General features: G+C 42.5%; 2 protein-coding genes across 8 annotated transcripts in view; one reads left to right on the top strand and one right to left on the bottom strand.

Annotated features, from left to right (window-relative positions):
* LOC143332272 (CAP-Gly domain-containing linker protein 4) overlaps nucleotides 1-15,831 on the top strand; it is a 36,346-nt gene that overhangs the window by 1,082 nt on the left and 19,433 nt on the right. The window contains exons 1-8 of one of the 7 annotated variants that reach the window (XM_076749619.1): nucleotides 2,959-3,028; nucleotides 5,430-5,492; nucleotides 6,261-6,392; nucleotides 7,441-7,580; nucleotides 8,042-8,135; nucleotides 8,385-8,546; nucleotides 9,802-9,920; nucleotides 14,099-14,347. In XM_076749619.1, coding sequence (XP_076605734.1) covers nucleotides 5,453-5,492; nucleotides 6,261-6,392; nucleotides 7,441-7,580; nucleotides 8,042-8,135; nucleotides 8,385-8,546; nucleotides 9,802-9,920; nucleotides 14,099-14,347 — 936 coding nt within the window. In that variant the 5' untranslated portion in view covers nucleotides 2,959-3,028; nucleotides 5,430-5,452. Of the gene's footprint in view, nucleotides 1-937; nucleotides 1,005-1,122; nucleotides 1,204-2,770; nucleotides 2,893-2,958; nucleotides 3,029-5,333; nucleotides 5,493-6,117; nucleotides 6,157-6,260; nucleotides 6,393-7,440; nucleotides 7,581-8,041; nucleotides 8,136-8,384; nucleotides 8,547-9,801; nucleotides 9,921-14,098; nucleotides 14,348-15,831 lie in introns of those variants that run through there. The other 6 variants (XM_076749620.1, XM_076749617.1, XM_076749623.1 and 3 more) reach the window with 6 other exon arrangements.
* Nucleotides 947-2,120, bottom strand: cimip5 (ciliary microtubule inner protein 5). The gene is made up of 3 exons (XM_076749625.1): nucleotides 1,872-2,120; nucleotides 1,650-1,689; nucleotides 947-1,231 (listed from the first exon to the last, which is right to left on the bottom strand). The coding sequence occupies exons 1-3, from the start codon at nucleotides 2,093-2,095 to the stop codon at nucleotides 1,034-1,036; spliced, it is 462 nt and encodes a 153-aa protein (XP_076605740.1). The 5' UTR covers nucleotides 2,096-2,120; the 3' UTR covers nucleotides 947-1,033.

Below are 15,831 nucleotides of genomic sequence, written 5' to 3' on the forward strand. Positions count from 1 at the left end.
ACATCCAGACATAACATCTGAGCTCATCTGATGCAAGCTTTTTCAAATTCATTGGGCACCAACATTTTCATTCAAATCTAGATAAAGGGGCAGTGATTTCTAACAACATAACAACATACAGAGGGACATGTTAAGGCAGAAACCTGAGATATGTTGCAATTCACATAAAGTGCCCATGGATCATTATGAAAATCACACAAATGAGATGAATGTAATTCCATGGCTCCACCATGGAACAATGGCTTAGAGGTTCTGGCAAACATATAACAATACGTAACAGCTATTCAAAGCCAAAGAATAAAAAAAAAATAAAACAAATTTAACACCAGAACAAGACATATTCTAATAGAGTCAGTAAGTAAGTTTCTCATATGCTAGATTCTTACGCTGGAGCTGTTTTTAAACTGTATGCCATGTTTTTCTCGTTGTTACTGGTCCCTGCAGCACTATTTGAGTGCACAGAGACATGAAATGGTGGTAAATGGTGGTGCAGCCTGTAACTCATCCAAATTTGATCAGGTATCTTGTTAGATTATCAAGCAGGCTGTCTGATCAAATACCTAATGGAGCTCAGATGACATGAATCTGATCTGCCGGTGTCTTCCCTTCTCACCTGTCTTCACTAGTGAGCAAATGCCCTTAGTTTTGGTAGTTTTGTACTCATTGCATGTTGCGTACCCAAACCTATGAATAAATACAATTTCTGGACATTAATATGCTCTTTGAATAACTGCATATCTATCTATCTATATATCTACACCACTCTATCTATCTGCTCTATCTACATTGTATCTAAATTAACAGGCATAAGACAGCAAACGTAATTTTCTTATCACTCTTGACTCCTTCCCTGATATGGCTTCTAAGTGGGTGTCTGAGTTTTACTTAAAATTCACTCTCCATTAAAATGACCACCCCCCCTCTCCCCCAACATCAGATCCAAAGAGACTTCAGCTGAGCTATGGTGATCGCCACACCATCCATCCTGATGTGCGGAGGTCCAGGTATGAAGTAACTTCGTCCTCAGAGCAGTCTAGCAGGGCAGCATCTCTGGATCCTGTTTGCGCTTGTGACGGCCTCCAGACCAGAGTAGCAGCCTGTCCAGCCTGACCAGTTCAGTACCCAGTGGAGTGGACAGTCTGCTGCCAAACACCTGGTTAGTGGTGTTGGGGACGCGATCAGAGAAGAGCGACACGCTGCTGGGTAATGGCTCCTCTGCCTTCAGCTGTCCCTACAGACACACAGGGTTAAAGTCCCAGTCAGATGTTTGTTGGCAACATTCAGGCGTATAATGGCCTGTAGATGAAGCCCATGTTGACTTCACCAGGGACAAACCAGGCTTACTTATCTTGTAATCAGCTGCCACACAGGATGCTTTGTACAATACTGTCATCAGTAATAATATTCAGACTATTTAGACATTTCCTAAGGTTGATGTTCCATTTTAAAGAATTCACAGAGTTGATAGTATTTAAGATGAAAGTTGCTGAATCAAGTTATTTCTGACATTAAAAAGTGTTGTATGTAAAGTCATATTGTAAAGCTCAGTGCTTAGCATACACACACGCACACACACACACACACACACACACACACACACACACGCACACACACACACACACACACACACGCACACTTAGCACTCTTACCATTTGATCATAGTTCCTGAGAAAGTCCCAGTTCTTCTCCCTGTGGATCAGATTGTGTGGGTTAAGTCTGTATAGCTTCAATAAGCTGATATGAACTCCAGCAATTACAGCTGACTCTTAGTATTAGTTTGTGATCAACATGTCATCTCCAGACTTATCTGGACGGTTCAGCGGCAGGTGCCTTGACTTTCAGAACAGTTCATCTACTGAAGTCGTCCTCACCATTCCCGCACTCCTCTCCTCTCACTCCATACCAGCTCTTTCCACAGTCGGTCCTGTTTCACGGGATCACTCCTGTCTGGATCCAGCTCCACGGACGCCGCATCCCCCGCAGCGCGGCGCGGCCCGTTCGCCGGTGGCTGCACTCTTGTCGGCCTGATCCCGTTGTTTCGTTCCGGTAAGCGGTAGCCTGCAGAGGACACGCGCCGAACACTGTTCAGGTCCATGCTGGAGGCTGGAGATGCAGCTACTGAACTGGTGATACTAAGTAACTTATTACAGCGAATGACAAAAGGAACATCCAAATCGTGGTTTACGCGCAAGTGAGCGGAGTGTGGAGAAATCACTGCCAGGACTTTTGTTTACGTTTCCGTGGAAACGGTTCTCCGGCAATTTGGGTATACTGCTTTCACCAGCTCAGGGCAAATAACAATACATCAGCAAATAAATGATAATAAACCACAGTGACTTTACAGCAAGTTAAATACTTTTATGTCGGTCGCCACGAATTTAGGCTACATGAAGTTAAACTCAAAAATTAAAAATTAGACAACTTGAAAATGCACCACAGCCTCTGCACTACAATTGTAGACCAGTGTTGCATGTATTGATTATGACCTGTGATATTATTTGCTTAATTGTTGATTGCACATTTTACTTGCTGAGAATTATTTTTGTGCAGAACAGTGCATCTGTCTGAGAGGAGCAGTTGAGAGTCCTAAAATTAAAATAAGAAAAGTGCTTCCCAGAAAAAAAATAAAATCTGGAAATATTTAAAATAACATTAAGTCTGAAATACCATCTTCACGAGAACTGTCATCCTTATTACCTCACGTTTGTAGTGTGTGTATTTTGTAGTTTTATTACTTTTATTTTGAAGACCGGAAAAGCACAACGCCTTTATTCTGAAACAGGATGTGTTGTAGCTATGTAGCGCCCAGTGAGAATGAACGGAAATTAAATCCATCATTGGCTCTCTAGTCATTTTCCCTATGAGCGAATTGAAACGAACAACAAGGTCAAGGTAACGCAGATGTTTTTATTTATGTACAGTTAGCTAAACATGTCATTCGTTTCTGTTTCGAGTCGTGGAGTGCATCTGAAGCAGGTACAATGCTTGGCCCAGTATTAGTGCTGGATAACACCTCTGAGGAGCTAACGTGAGTTAACGTTAGTGACAAGGCACCTGATCTCTATGCCAACTTTTTCCACAATGCATTAGCATCAAATGCTGCTAACTGTGTATGTTTTCCACACATGGACGGAAATAAACACGACGCAGTGTAACGGTCTTTGAGCACGAGCCGGCTTTTTAACATATGCTAGCCGGCTAACAGTTTACTGTCAGCTATCTAATGTTAGGTTACCGTAAATAACTTACATGTTAACAGGCGAAGTTGATGGGAAATCAGTAAAATGGGTGTTGGGACATTAGGACACAGCTGCCTTCAGCGCTACACACCTGTGGTCCCTACCGAGTAGGTTCACTTCTTCACCTGTGACAGATTAGTTTGAGATAGCTAAAGCTAGGATGATAACTGTCGCATGAATATGCAGCAAGTTGTGTAGCAGTTGTGTTTCCGTGGAATGATATTTAGCTGTTTGTGAATAACCTGGAGGAGTTTTTGGCTTTAAATTAGAGGGACGAGCACAGGTGTTATTCAGGTTGAATGGCCCTGTCCTCAGGGTGAAGGTAGGCTCGGGCTAATATGACAGCGCTGTCTCATTAGACTAAGTGGAAACAGCTGCGTTGGTGGACCATCAGGGGCTCTGAGGTTGTGTTAATCAGTTTAGTGAGCCCAAGCAGCTCCAAAATGCTGATACACATCAGCTTGATGTAACTTTTTGGATGTATTTGATCCAGATAATGAACATGCCAAAGTCCTACAACAAACTGTTGCTGTCATGATTTGGTGTTCAATGTGGCGTTTAAGACATTCACTGCAGTCAGGCAAAACGTGTAGTTTGCACGTCTGTCAGAAAGTAGTCAGAAAGAAAGGCTGCCAAAATGTTCCAGTTATCCATTTGATATATGTCACAGCTCTTTGTCTTCATCAGCTGTGAGGATGGGTGCAGGGTGACGTCATGGGTCAGACAAACAAGGAGAGGCTTATGTCAAAAGTAGGCCATTGTCCTAATCTCTGGACAGCCAGTTGACCTCAGAGAGGCAGGATGAATGAATTTCTCATCTCACTCGTTGCAGTACGGAAGTTGCTGTTGAACAACTGACTAAATTTGCAATTTATGCTGTCTGTTTATCATAGATCACTTAAAGCATTACTTGTTTTTTATTGTCTGAGCTTCATGTGTGATTTAATTTCAAGCACTAGCCATGTTAAAATGCATGCATTTTGTTATGTCTTACTAGGCTTTTTCCATTTCTTTCCACAAACGGAGACTACATTGTCAATGATTACATGAAGCTGACAAAAATACAGTCTCAAAAACCTCTCCTGACATCCTCCTGCAGTCCTTTGCTCTGTAAGGGCGCGTGTGCTGCAGCATGTGGTGTTCAATGACTCCTTTCCACTTGAGGCTCTCAGTTTGAAGCTGGGTTATGACATCAGCGTTCAGCTCCTGATTAGTTTAGCAGGCATTTTTAGCACACTGTCATGTGGAGGACAAATGGAACCATGAAAACCTGAACTGGCCCTGGATTTCTTTTACAGTTTGTTTTCACTATTGGTTTAAATGCACACATACAGTAAAAAAAAAAAACATAGCTGTGTAGCAGAGGCAAATGGAGTCAAATAGTCAGGTATGAAGTGAGAAGCACAGGAGGCTTTTCTCACAGAAAATGTTTTGACATGCCATATTAGGAAAATCAGAGGGGCAGGCCTGATAATAATGATAATAATAATAATGTTGTCATGGCTCTCTGGGGCATGTGAGTAAACTAGAAACATCATTAATGCTGTTTGTAACACCTGTGCTTTTCCTTCCACAAGTCAAAACGTCTGTTGTGAGAAAGGTCTATTGCTGCTCTTGCGATATTTTCCACTAATTTGATGCATAGCTCTGTTGAGGGCTGCGTTCTACTGTTCAGCTTAAAATATTTCTTTGTCATATTGAAACCCCATGATACTGGTCCCCAGAATGGAGAAAAGTGACTTTGCAGAGAGGTTCAGCTACGCCAATGGATGCTTCGTCAGGGAGGATGCTTCCTGTCAAGGGGAACTGGACTCTGGGCCTTTACAGTGAAGGACAGCCGTCCTAATTGCAACCACAATTTTACCGCCCTTTTACACTGTGTTTGTTTGCACTGTCACCCTACAGCCACATTCTCTGCATTGTGGGTCTTATGGTTGACTAGTCAGATGGTGTGGCAGTGGGGTCAGCAGAGCACACGACTGGAAAGTGAGAGTGACATTCCAGTCTGGGAGAGCCAGAAGTGAGAACGCCGTGCCAGAGGCTGTAAATAGCCGCTGGACTAAGGAGTCAGGGTATATAACTAGAGAGAGGGGGTGTTTTATTGGAGATTGAGGAGGGGACTGTCTGTTATTTTGGGAAGCAGCTTGGTTAGATGTTCTGCTGGACCCAGTCTGTGTCTCTTGATTTTGGCTTAGCTGGACTGGGAAGCTCTCATGGAGATCAACAAGACAGAGGATAAAGGAGAAGATGACAGTGAGTTTTGGCTGATTTTGGAAGCTTTTAGGCTCAGTGATGCCTTTCCAGGCGTAGGCCTGTGTGTGTGTGTGTGTGTGTGTGTGTGTGCGTGTGCGCGCATGTGCGCTTGTAGTGCACCCTCTCAAGATTTCTGTCCCTTTCCTCAGCCTCCTGTTTTCCTTCAGTCAGCGGGCTAGTTTTTAAGCATATGTTATGTTGACCATAAACCTCTCTTTGGTTTAGGTCTTTAGGAGAACTAAACTCATTACTCAAGGTTTGTTTTCATCTTGTCAGGTGAAATTTTCTTTGAGTCACATTCAGACTCTCAGTCTCTAATCGGTAGGCCCATGTATCAGATTATCTTCTTGTTTTGACAGTCTAGATGTGTCTGCTCCGGTAATCCTCATGTACTTAGAACACACAGTCTCATATACAATATTGGCAGTACTGATCATCTTGTACTGTGTGTATTAGTTGCAACCTTAGATTCTGCAGCATACTACAGAATCAAATGAGGATGAGAGGAATATCACACTAATGTGAATAGTATTAAGGCTGCTGATACTGTGATGCTTATCTGCCTTTTTGTTTTTGAGTGACATACAGTACTAGGCTCCCTTTAGGGGAACATTGAGAAGCTCACTCTTTTAGTGTGATGGTGCCAGATCACCCGAAAGCTCCGGTGAAGTCACGCCTCCTTGTAGAAGTGGAGTTCTCACTGCTTTGTTGAGATTAGACCTACTTGTGTTTCTCAGAATAGGACTTCTAATATTGTTCTTGCCACAGGCCCTGAGGGGGAGATGACAAAGGAGGATGTTTCAGAGCCTGTCGAGGGGGACACTTTGCTGGGCTGGGCCTCTTCCCATCAGCGGCCGGTTATCCACCAGGTGGCCTCTGCACCCATGCCCAGTGACTGTGGTGAGCATCCACGCACACGCACGCATTCAATCCATATGCACAGTGGAGCTGAGTGATATTTCAGGCTAATTAACAGCCTAACTGCAGCACTGAACAGACTGTGAAAAGGATTGGATATAAACGGCGCTATGACTGGAATTTGTGTTATGACTTATGATTATTGATCAATCGATCAGTGCACCACCAGGCGAGAGCAATCAAGACTCAAGCAGGAATAATTATGTCTGAAATAATGATGATGATGCTGATGGGACGAGAGATGGAGGTGATGAACCTGCACTCAATAGCTGTGCTGACTAATGATTCCAGTTTTAGTGGCCGATATCTATTTCTTGCTCATCATTTATTATTGAAAGCGTATCTTGGCATGATATAATTTAATATTGTGAGTTGTTAATCACAGTTTTATCGGTTTAAATTGACAGAAAGAGACTGATCGATTGCTGAAATATCAGATTTCCAAACCGTAGATGAATGTGTTAGTTCCAGATTCCAGTTCCACTTTTTGTTTGCTCGTGTAGTTCAGTCGAACAGAAAGTAAACAACTTAAAGAGTGATTTTATTTATTCCTACACACATATCAGTTAAAACTGAAATGGAGTGAATGACAGTTTTTCAGCTCCTCAGTCGAGTCTTCTTATGTGTAATACAGTCAGTAAAGCACACACAGAGGGTCTGACGCCGGCTAAATTCTAAATGTTGGCATTCACTGTGAAAGGCTGAACTTATTTGTTTTCAGCCTCAGTCGGGTTCTCTAATGCTTCATTTGGTTTGCGGCATGCCATCCAGTGTCGCATCTGATTTCATTCGCCTCTGCTAGCACAGCAAGGGCATTTCCCAAGATTAGTAATTTGATTGAATCGATTGAACAGTCTGTTGCAGAAAGTTAATGTATGTCTGTGCTGCAGAGTTTCACACTCTCCTCACATGCATATGCAGGCTAAAAAGGAACACACAGCTTCGGATTCCTCCTTCCATTAATCAAGCTGAATTAGATTCCAGTTAAAATTTATCTCTGTCGTTTGTTTGGCTCTCTCACTTCTTCCAGAGTTCTCCTTCTTTGACCCCAGTGAGCCACAATGCAGAGAAGTTCTTCAGGATCCCAGCACCACCATACCAGAGCTGTTCGCTGTCCTCAGGCAGTGGGTGCCTCAGGTCCAGAAGAACATCAACCATATCGGCAGTGAGGTGACGCCATCCAGCATTTTTCACTGTTTATGTGCTTTGCTCGTGTTGACATTGCCTTCATGCAAACCCGTCTCTGTCTGCACTCACAAAACCCACAACTTTTGGTTGTTGGCAGAGGCCCCGCCAGCCTGTCCCCAAACCACCTCCATACAGAGTTACACAAAGAAGCTGCAATGCAGTTAATTACGTAGAGAAACTCTTGTCTCAAGGGTAAAAGCAGGCGATTATTTTTTGTCACATAATAACAGCTACCCTGGAGAAATAAATGCCTCGTTTTGACGGCAGTTTGCGCAACAATTCTCATCCAAATTTTAAGTGAGTCGAGTTATGAGAGGCCCTGCTTACTTGTCAGTCATCACATCAGTGCCCCCGAGTTTCACTTTATAGCCTGTTATTTAATATCTCTGCACAGTGACACGAGCGGTTCTTAGTGACACGCTGCACATCTTGTCTTTGCACAGATCCTAAAGAGAGGCTGCGGCGTCAATGATCGAGACGGCCTGACAGATATGTGCCTCTTGCACTACTGCTGCAAGGCCGGAGCCCCTGGCATCGGTAGGTATTGACCGGGTTGTTGGTGAACGCTGTCAGCTGGACTGTAAAAGTGTATACACATCTACTCTGTCTTGTTTGTGCGTTAGGTTATCTTGCTACTCTGACCACTGAACATAATCCTGTTTGACTGTGTAAACACTGCTGTTCATCGCACTCCTTAAACACAGTCTCTAGAACTGACACACTGTCTGTTACTACACCCCCCCCCCCCCAACACACTCATCCCTGCATCCCTCCTCTGCTGCTCAGGTGATGCAGAGACAGCAGCCAGCTTTGCTCGCCAGCTCCTTGCCATGGGTGCTGATCCCAACCTTCGCTCACGCTGGACTAACATGAGGGCCCTGCACTACGCTGCCTACTTCGACGTGCCACAGCTTATCCGGGTGGTGTTGCAGGCCTCCCCGCCTGGAGGTGAGAGAATAACATTTCTGTTTTTATATCCAACTGCAGTTAAGGCCCCAGTAATTTATCTTTTCCTGATAAACATACTGCATTGCTGGTTTATTAGGTGCACCCACAAATGCTGCATTCAGTCCAATACAACATCCCTGCAATGCAGCCTAACTTCATGCAGCTTATCATGTGCAGACAGAGAGGTGTTGATTCTGCTCAACGGAGGCTTTAGTTTGTGGTACTAATGTTTTTCTAAGTTTTGTCCACCTACTTTTATGTCACTGGGTTGCTCTGGATATAGGTGGACCTACTGGCAACTCATTATATACTGGCAATGATGTGGCAGGATGGATAGACTTGGACAGTGGCAGTGGGAGTTTATTGCAGACTGATTACATTATTTTTAATTATCGCTCATTTCACAAGAGTATGAAGCCCAGTTTATAACATCACTACTCAGCTGATAAAGCCTGGTGCTGTAGCCAAGATGGAATGAACGCTATGGGAAAAGCACTGTGTCTTCAAGCAGGTCCCTGATTGAAAGCGTGCCTCAGTTAAACAATATTGCACAGATAAGAGTGCACGGATGCTTTTCTTATCGTTACACAGAAGTATGGACAAATTACGATGTGTGTTTTTGAAGCACAGGCCTAATGTTTAAAGTTTAGTTTTGTTATTTTTTAGTATTTTGATTAAGTTTTGCCAGGCTGCTCAGGTAATCTTTCTTATATTTTAGATACTGTACGTTGGAAAATGGGAGTCCCTGCTCAGCTCTTCACAGTCGCAGACCACGTTTGCCCCTGATAACAGCTGCCACATGCTGTAGCAATGACTCAACAATGGACCTGGGTTCTGTTCCCAGATGCTGAATTGCTAAGTTAACTAGATAACTGCAGTTTCTTTCCCCCATCAGTCCATGTTCCAGTTTTAAGGCGGCTCAGTAAATATGATTTATGACTAAGCTCTGCTTTCATGGCGGTGCTTAAACCTCACAGCACCCATGATCATATCAAGACATTTGTCAAGCCTGGCAAATCTGGCTTTCTTTCTTTTTTGTTCTCAGTAATCTGATGGAGTTGGCATGAATGCAGCAATGCTTACACGACCACAGGGGCAAGAATTCAGTTTTTTGGGGAATGAGTGTAAATGGTGGTCAAAAAATGGAAGTCATGTAAGACGGCACCATAAAGTGTCAGAAACAGCCCCATAGCATTTCTGAAAATGTGGAATGTCAATACCTCCTGAATGACTTGTTATTTTTTTTTATTTCTAGCGGTAGATGCCACCTGCAGTGACTTTGACTTTGGCACCGCCCTGCATATCGCTGCCTCCAACCTGTGCATGTCAGCTGTGAAGTGTCTCTTGGAGCTGGGAGCCAACCCTGCTTTCAGGGTAAGTTACACTGGTTTACATAAACTCACTCGCAAGTTTGACAAACTGAATTCTTTCCTCCAAACCATCCCAAAAAATTCCGACATTTAATCCTGCACTCAAAATTAGAGACTTGCTTACTGATTAACTGCAGAAAGCGAGTTCAGTATGAGATTCTAAACAACCCTGAATGATTTTTTTCCCCATCATTTTCCAATCTGCACGGAGAGCAGTGGCCTGTCTCCTGACGTCTCCTCACACTGTGAGCCAGCGGTGCTGCTGCACCGTGGCCTCATTTAACTTGTGTGAAAGGTTCTGCTCTCTTTACTGCAGATGAGAATTTTTGCAACTTAAAATAGACAGAATATGATGACACACAATCACACCCATTTATCATACTTTGTCATACATACATCACACTTTATTGCATCTTTCTCAAATATGCAAATGCTTTTAGTTTATGATGAAGGTAAGGGTTCATTTTTTCTTGTGCATCACTATCAATGCAGTTCAATATAATGTGTTGGGGTTGCTTTTGTTTATTTATCACTTATGATAACAACGATCCTGTGTCACAAATTGCTTGATCGTCCTTTCTTTAACATAAATTTATGGTTTATGGTAAATGTGGTAAAGTGATGATTGTTTGAATTAAATGGAATATATATAAATGAAAACAAAATACAGTAATAAGATATCAGGCTGCTAATGATTATATGTATTATTGTCTATTGATTATTTAGTTCATTTAGTAAACTGTCAGAAAACATTGAAAATGCCCACCACAATTTTCAAGAGAGCAGTGTGACATCATGAAATTGCTTGTTTTGTCTGACCAGCCATTCAATTTCCAATGATACAATAGCAGCAAATCCTCACATCTGAGACACCGAAACCAGCAAATGGCAATGTGAAAATTTGGTCAGCTTCCAATCATCATTTCAGCACTACTGAATCACCTGATATATTGTAACGCAGTCCAGTAAAACAGCAGCACAGACTCCACTTCTAAAAATGGAAAACTACCAAATCATTGAACCCTTACTTCTCAGACACAGTCTCAACAAAAACTGATCAATAATAGCTGAGCTGCAGAGTTCTGAATGAGCTGAAGTCTCTCAGTGGTTTGTGCCTTACAGGAATAAAGACATGAATCAGTTTCAGCAGTTTTTTGATTTAGAAATGTTCGTACATCTTAGATCTGGATCTCCAAGACTTGGAACCTCAGATTTAATCCAGGAGTTAATTTCCTCAGATTATTTAACATCATTCCTCTGTTTGTTGTAGGGTTGACCAATAGGAATTCAATTTTGGCCTCAGTAGATTTATAGATTCTATAAAGTATAAATCAGAAAATGGTTCTAAAGTCTTCACCCACACGTAAAGTTGCATGACTCAGTGTCTCATGCCATCGTCATCCTTAACATCAAAGTTTTTTTCAGCCACATTAAAGCTGTTGAACAGAAATGGTGTCTTTACTTTGTGTGCTCTTATTTTCCCACTGGAGGTCACCAAAGCACTACATAATCCAATAATTCCCCTGCTCACAGATGAGTGCAGAGGCTCTGTGCTGTGGATTTTATTGTCTGAATGAAAAGTTTGGAGTGCGTGTAAACACTCGTTCACGAGAACCGTTCTTTTTTTTAACGCTTTTATTTAGAGATTATCTGGATGACAGCCATTGATGTTTCGTCCTTATCTTATCTGCTGTGACCCAATCAATTGTAGTCACAGACACACAAAAAGCAACATTAAAACAGTGTTGCCTGGAACATGTAAAACCACAGTTTTGAAGTAGAAAAAGTAATTTAGTGCATCACTATCAGCCAGCTTTGTCAGCACCGTGTGCATTGATTTGCGATGCACTGGGATGCTTTACCTACCAAAATGTGTCACTTGCATTTGAGAAATGTGAACGGTGGCTTGCAGCGGAATATAAGGCATCATACCACAGCCAAGAAATTTGGTTTAAAATCTCTTTCCCTTTTGAGCAAAGGTCAGACTTGGAAGAGGTTTCATTTGATATTTCTCCTCTCTGGCCCTGCAGAGATTTGTCACAACAAACCTTGGGTTTGGGCAGTGGAAAGTTTTATAAGAGTGCAGGAATAAAAAATGTTACTGGCCTTTCATGTTGCCATTAACACGTGTCTTATGGCAACTCATCATACTTTCCATCAGTAGTAAGTTTCTGTGGTAGATTGCTTACATGATTGTTCCAGATTTGAAGGGAGCCACTATTACAAGTCTGGTAATCGTTGGATTTTCGATGGGCAGAGTGACGTCATCCCATCATTATGTTTGCTGCAGCTGCCATGAGCTGCATGCCAAATGGTGCAAGCGTGTTTGAAAACTTTTGCCTCTTGATTTAAATGACAGAGTTTAGTTTGATCAGCCTTTTTATGCATTTAAACACAGTACTTGATTGCACTATATTGAGAGATATTTCAAATATTCTGTCCTCGTCATGTACGTAAATTGTAATGTGCTCCTGTATTGCATTGTGTTAAACTGTGCAACTGTTCCTATGATCTTATAACTTGATGTATATATACGTCTTGCAGAATCATGGGGGTCATTCCTGTATGTTGGAAGTTTTCAAGTTTATCTCAATACAATACTCACATGCCATATGGAAGTATTTTATTAGGATAGTTCAGATTTTTTGAGGTGTGATTGTGTGAGGTACTTAATTCATAGTGTGTTACTTACAGCTGACGGTGGTCTGCACACCCCCAGTTTGGAGAAGCAGCAGGAGTACTGCTGTGAACAGGCGCAGCAGCAAAACACATTTTAGCCACCAAAAAAATAGGGCCTGCTAAAAGCAACCTCATTTTAAGTGTACAGCTGTATTTAGAATATTTTCACTGCTTTACCTTGGCCTCAAACAGCCCTTTCCAATGTGAAACTGATGGTATTATATCGCTCTCTCCAAAGCCACCACTCCTTTGAAAAGAACAATAATCTCACCTCACCGAACACTGGAGTCGCTGGTCTACTGCCGCCCGAATCGGTTAGCTTGTTTGTGGTACTGTGTGTCTTCAGTGTAAGATAAGATAAGACTTTATTGATCCCACACTGGGGAAATTAAGCATCCAAACTAACCCTTCTAAAGACAGAAGTCACACAATAACACAACACAATAACCGATTGAGGTAGAGGTAGACCAGCAACCCATGTTCTGACAGGTAAAATGACTTTTTGAGCTCTTGTCAAAGGAGTCTGGTGGCTCTATACATTTTGCCTGTGCCCCCGTCCACAGCAGCACATTCTTTAGCTTCCTACACCAGTACTACGACCGCCATCTACAGCACACTGACTATGGATAAGTACCTCATACAGCCCCACTTCAAAAACCTGAACTGTCCATTTAAAGAAAAATTAGAACCTATCCTTTAACCACTGTTGTACATGTCTGTGACTGAGTGTGTGACAGTTTTAAAAGATTGGTTCAATGTCAGGGCTTGACATCATGTTCCCTCAGTGCACTGAAAGCATCTAGAAGTGATTATCGGTCTGTTGAATACCCTATCCATCCAAAGAACAAATGGAGGTTGAATAGGTAGGTTGAATATTGCTAAAAAAAAAAAAAGAAAGAAAGCCTCATTTTATAACAGGAAAATCTAGAAAATGAAAATTGAACTGAACATTTTTTTCCTTGAACCAGTCCTTTGAAATGCTGTCTCAAAAGACAGCACACAAAGGCAGGAATGCACACATTCATCCCAGCCTCTTGCAGATTAAGTGACAAGCACATGAGCTCAGTGTTACAACATGTGAACGACAGAGCTCTGCTCATCTGTCACGCTTCCACAGCCGTCTCCTCACACCTCCAATCACACTCAGGCTCGCTGACTCCGTCTGAGCTCTCGCTGACTCTCGTCTCTCTGAGTCACTTGACTAAACGTCCACGCTGTGTACCTGCTTTTAAACAGGCAGTGGTAATATTGCTCTGGAGCAGAGATAAGATTAACAATATTCTGTTCAGCCCAGCGTCCTTGTTAGAAAAGTGATAAAACGGTGAAAGTTTTGATAGTGGAAGCAAAAATACAAGTTTTGTATTTGATATGTCATCAGTGTGGTCAATACTGCACCTGATTTTTATCAGTATCGATCATTTATATACGTGGCATGCTGGTTTGTTGTATGAAATTAACTTCACATTTGTATTATTGCTCTTCTGTGCTCGTCTCTTCCCGCAGAATGAAAAAGGCCAGTGTCCAGCTGATGTGGTGCCTGACCCTCTCGACATGCCCTTGGAGATGGCAGATGCAGCCGCCGTGGCCAAAGAGCTCCGGACTTTGCTGAGACAGGCTTTACCCAGACCCAGCTCGCCTCTGCCCCTCACACTGCAAGCCCAGCCTCTCCCCGCTCTCTCCGATAAGGCCAGGATACAGCTGGCGACAATGGCAATCCGCCTAGGCGACTGTGTGGTGATTGCTGGACAGAAGGTGTGTGGTAGGTCATTATCGAAAGGCAAGAACAATTAGAGAGTATTATTCATTCAATTGCCGTATTTTCAGTCTTATTTCAAAGCTCTGCCAAGATTCTTATGAAATATCCACTTTTTCATTTTCCATATCTTAAAGTGGTCCAGTAGAGGGACGTTTCCCAGCCCTCTAATCAATGATTAGATGATTAGCTGAATTCAAATGAGTGTACACTTCTCCAGTTACAACAAGACCCTCGGTGAAATAAACTGATAGCCATGAGTGAGTGCTGCATTTTAACAAAGCTGCAGTCAAGAACATGTGGCTGTACCTTCTGTGTAACACCAGCATATGAAAGTAACCATGGTCAGGGGCTGCATCCAACCAATCTGCATCTCAAATGGGTTTGGCTTTACTAACTACAGACAAAATAAATGATTCCACTCCCTTTTTTCTGTCAAATCCCAAAAATCCTTAGGACCCCAAACTGTCAGTGATGGCAGTCTGTCATTTTGAATAAGAGCAGAATACTTATAGTTTGTAATTTTTCATCACAATGGTGTTGATAGATTTTGAAATTTATGGCCAGTTAGGATGGAAGTTAATGACCAATATAATAATAACTTGGACAATTTCAATTTTCTTTACCTTGGTGATGAAAAGCGAATGGAAATGAAGCTATTGGATGATGCCGCTGAAAGATAATGTTTTCAAATTATTGACTGCCATTGTGCAAGTCACTCACTGTAAAATGCGAATGGAACAAGGTGGGAGCTTGTGATGTGATGACTGCTGGGTGCTGATGATTTTTGGGGGGCAGGGCAGCTTTGGAATACAGCTGGAAAAGAGCTTTTACCAGACAGAACACATAAAGGTTAGACAGAGAATCCTCTGCTCCATAGTGTTTATAGTTCGCATAGTAGCCCAACACGGACAATAATCAATGTTAAGCAGTGATTATTAATTACATTGTACTAACTCTTAACAGAGCTCCACACTAGCCTTATAGCAGTGACACCAGCAGCTTTCACCGGGAGGCCTTAAGTGTGGAGGTTTATACTACTCCACTCCACCCCCCTTTGCAGAGGAGCTGGACCAGCCAGCCATGAGTCTCTCGTGCAGTGACAAGAACATGATCCCTCACCAGCTTCTGCTCCCACAAACCCAGAGCAATAGGCTGGAAGCCTGGAATAAGCTGGAAGTATCCAAGCTGGGGATCGAACCCAAGTCCCTGCAGTTGTCACATTTTCACATGAACAATGTTCTTCTCTGTGTATCAGTACAGAATCATCACAGGAGGGAGAGCAGACTCAGTAATGCTCACACAGCACTGATAGTTACTCAGTGGCACTGAGCAGATCTTGATCTCAGTTCATGCCGTGTCATTTTTCAGAAACGGAGAGAATGTGCTCTATTTTTTCCTTGGGTTTATTGATTAAATTGATATTTCCTAAACATCTACTGTACTAACAGTGGCTCACACAATGAACGCATGCCACATAAAT

This window comes from Chaetodon auriga, chromosome 14 (genome assembly GCF_051107435.1).
Source record: "Chaetodon auriga isolate fChaAug3 chromosome 14, fChaAug3.hap1, whole genome shotgun sequence".
NCBI lineage: Eukaryota > Metazoa > Chordata > Actinopteri > Chaetodontiformes > Chaetodontidae > Chaetodon > Chaetodon auriga.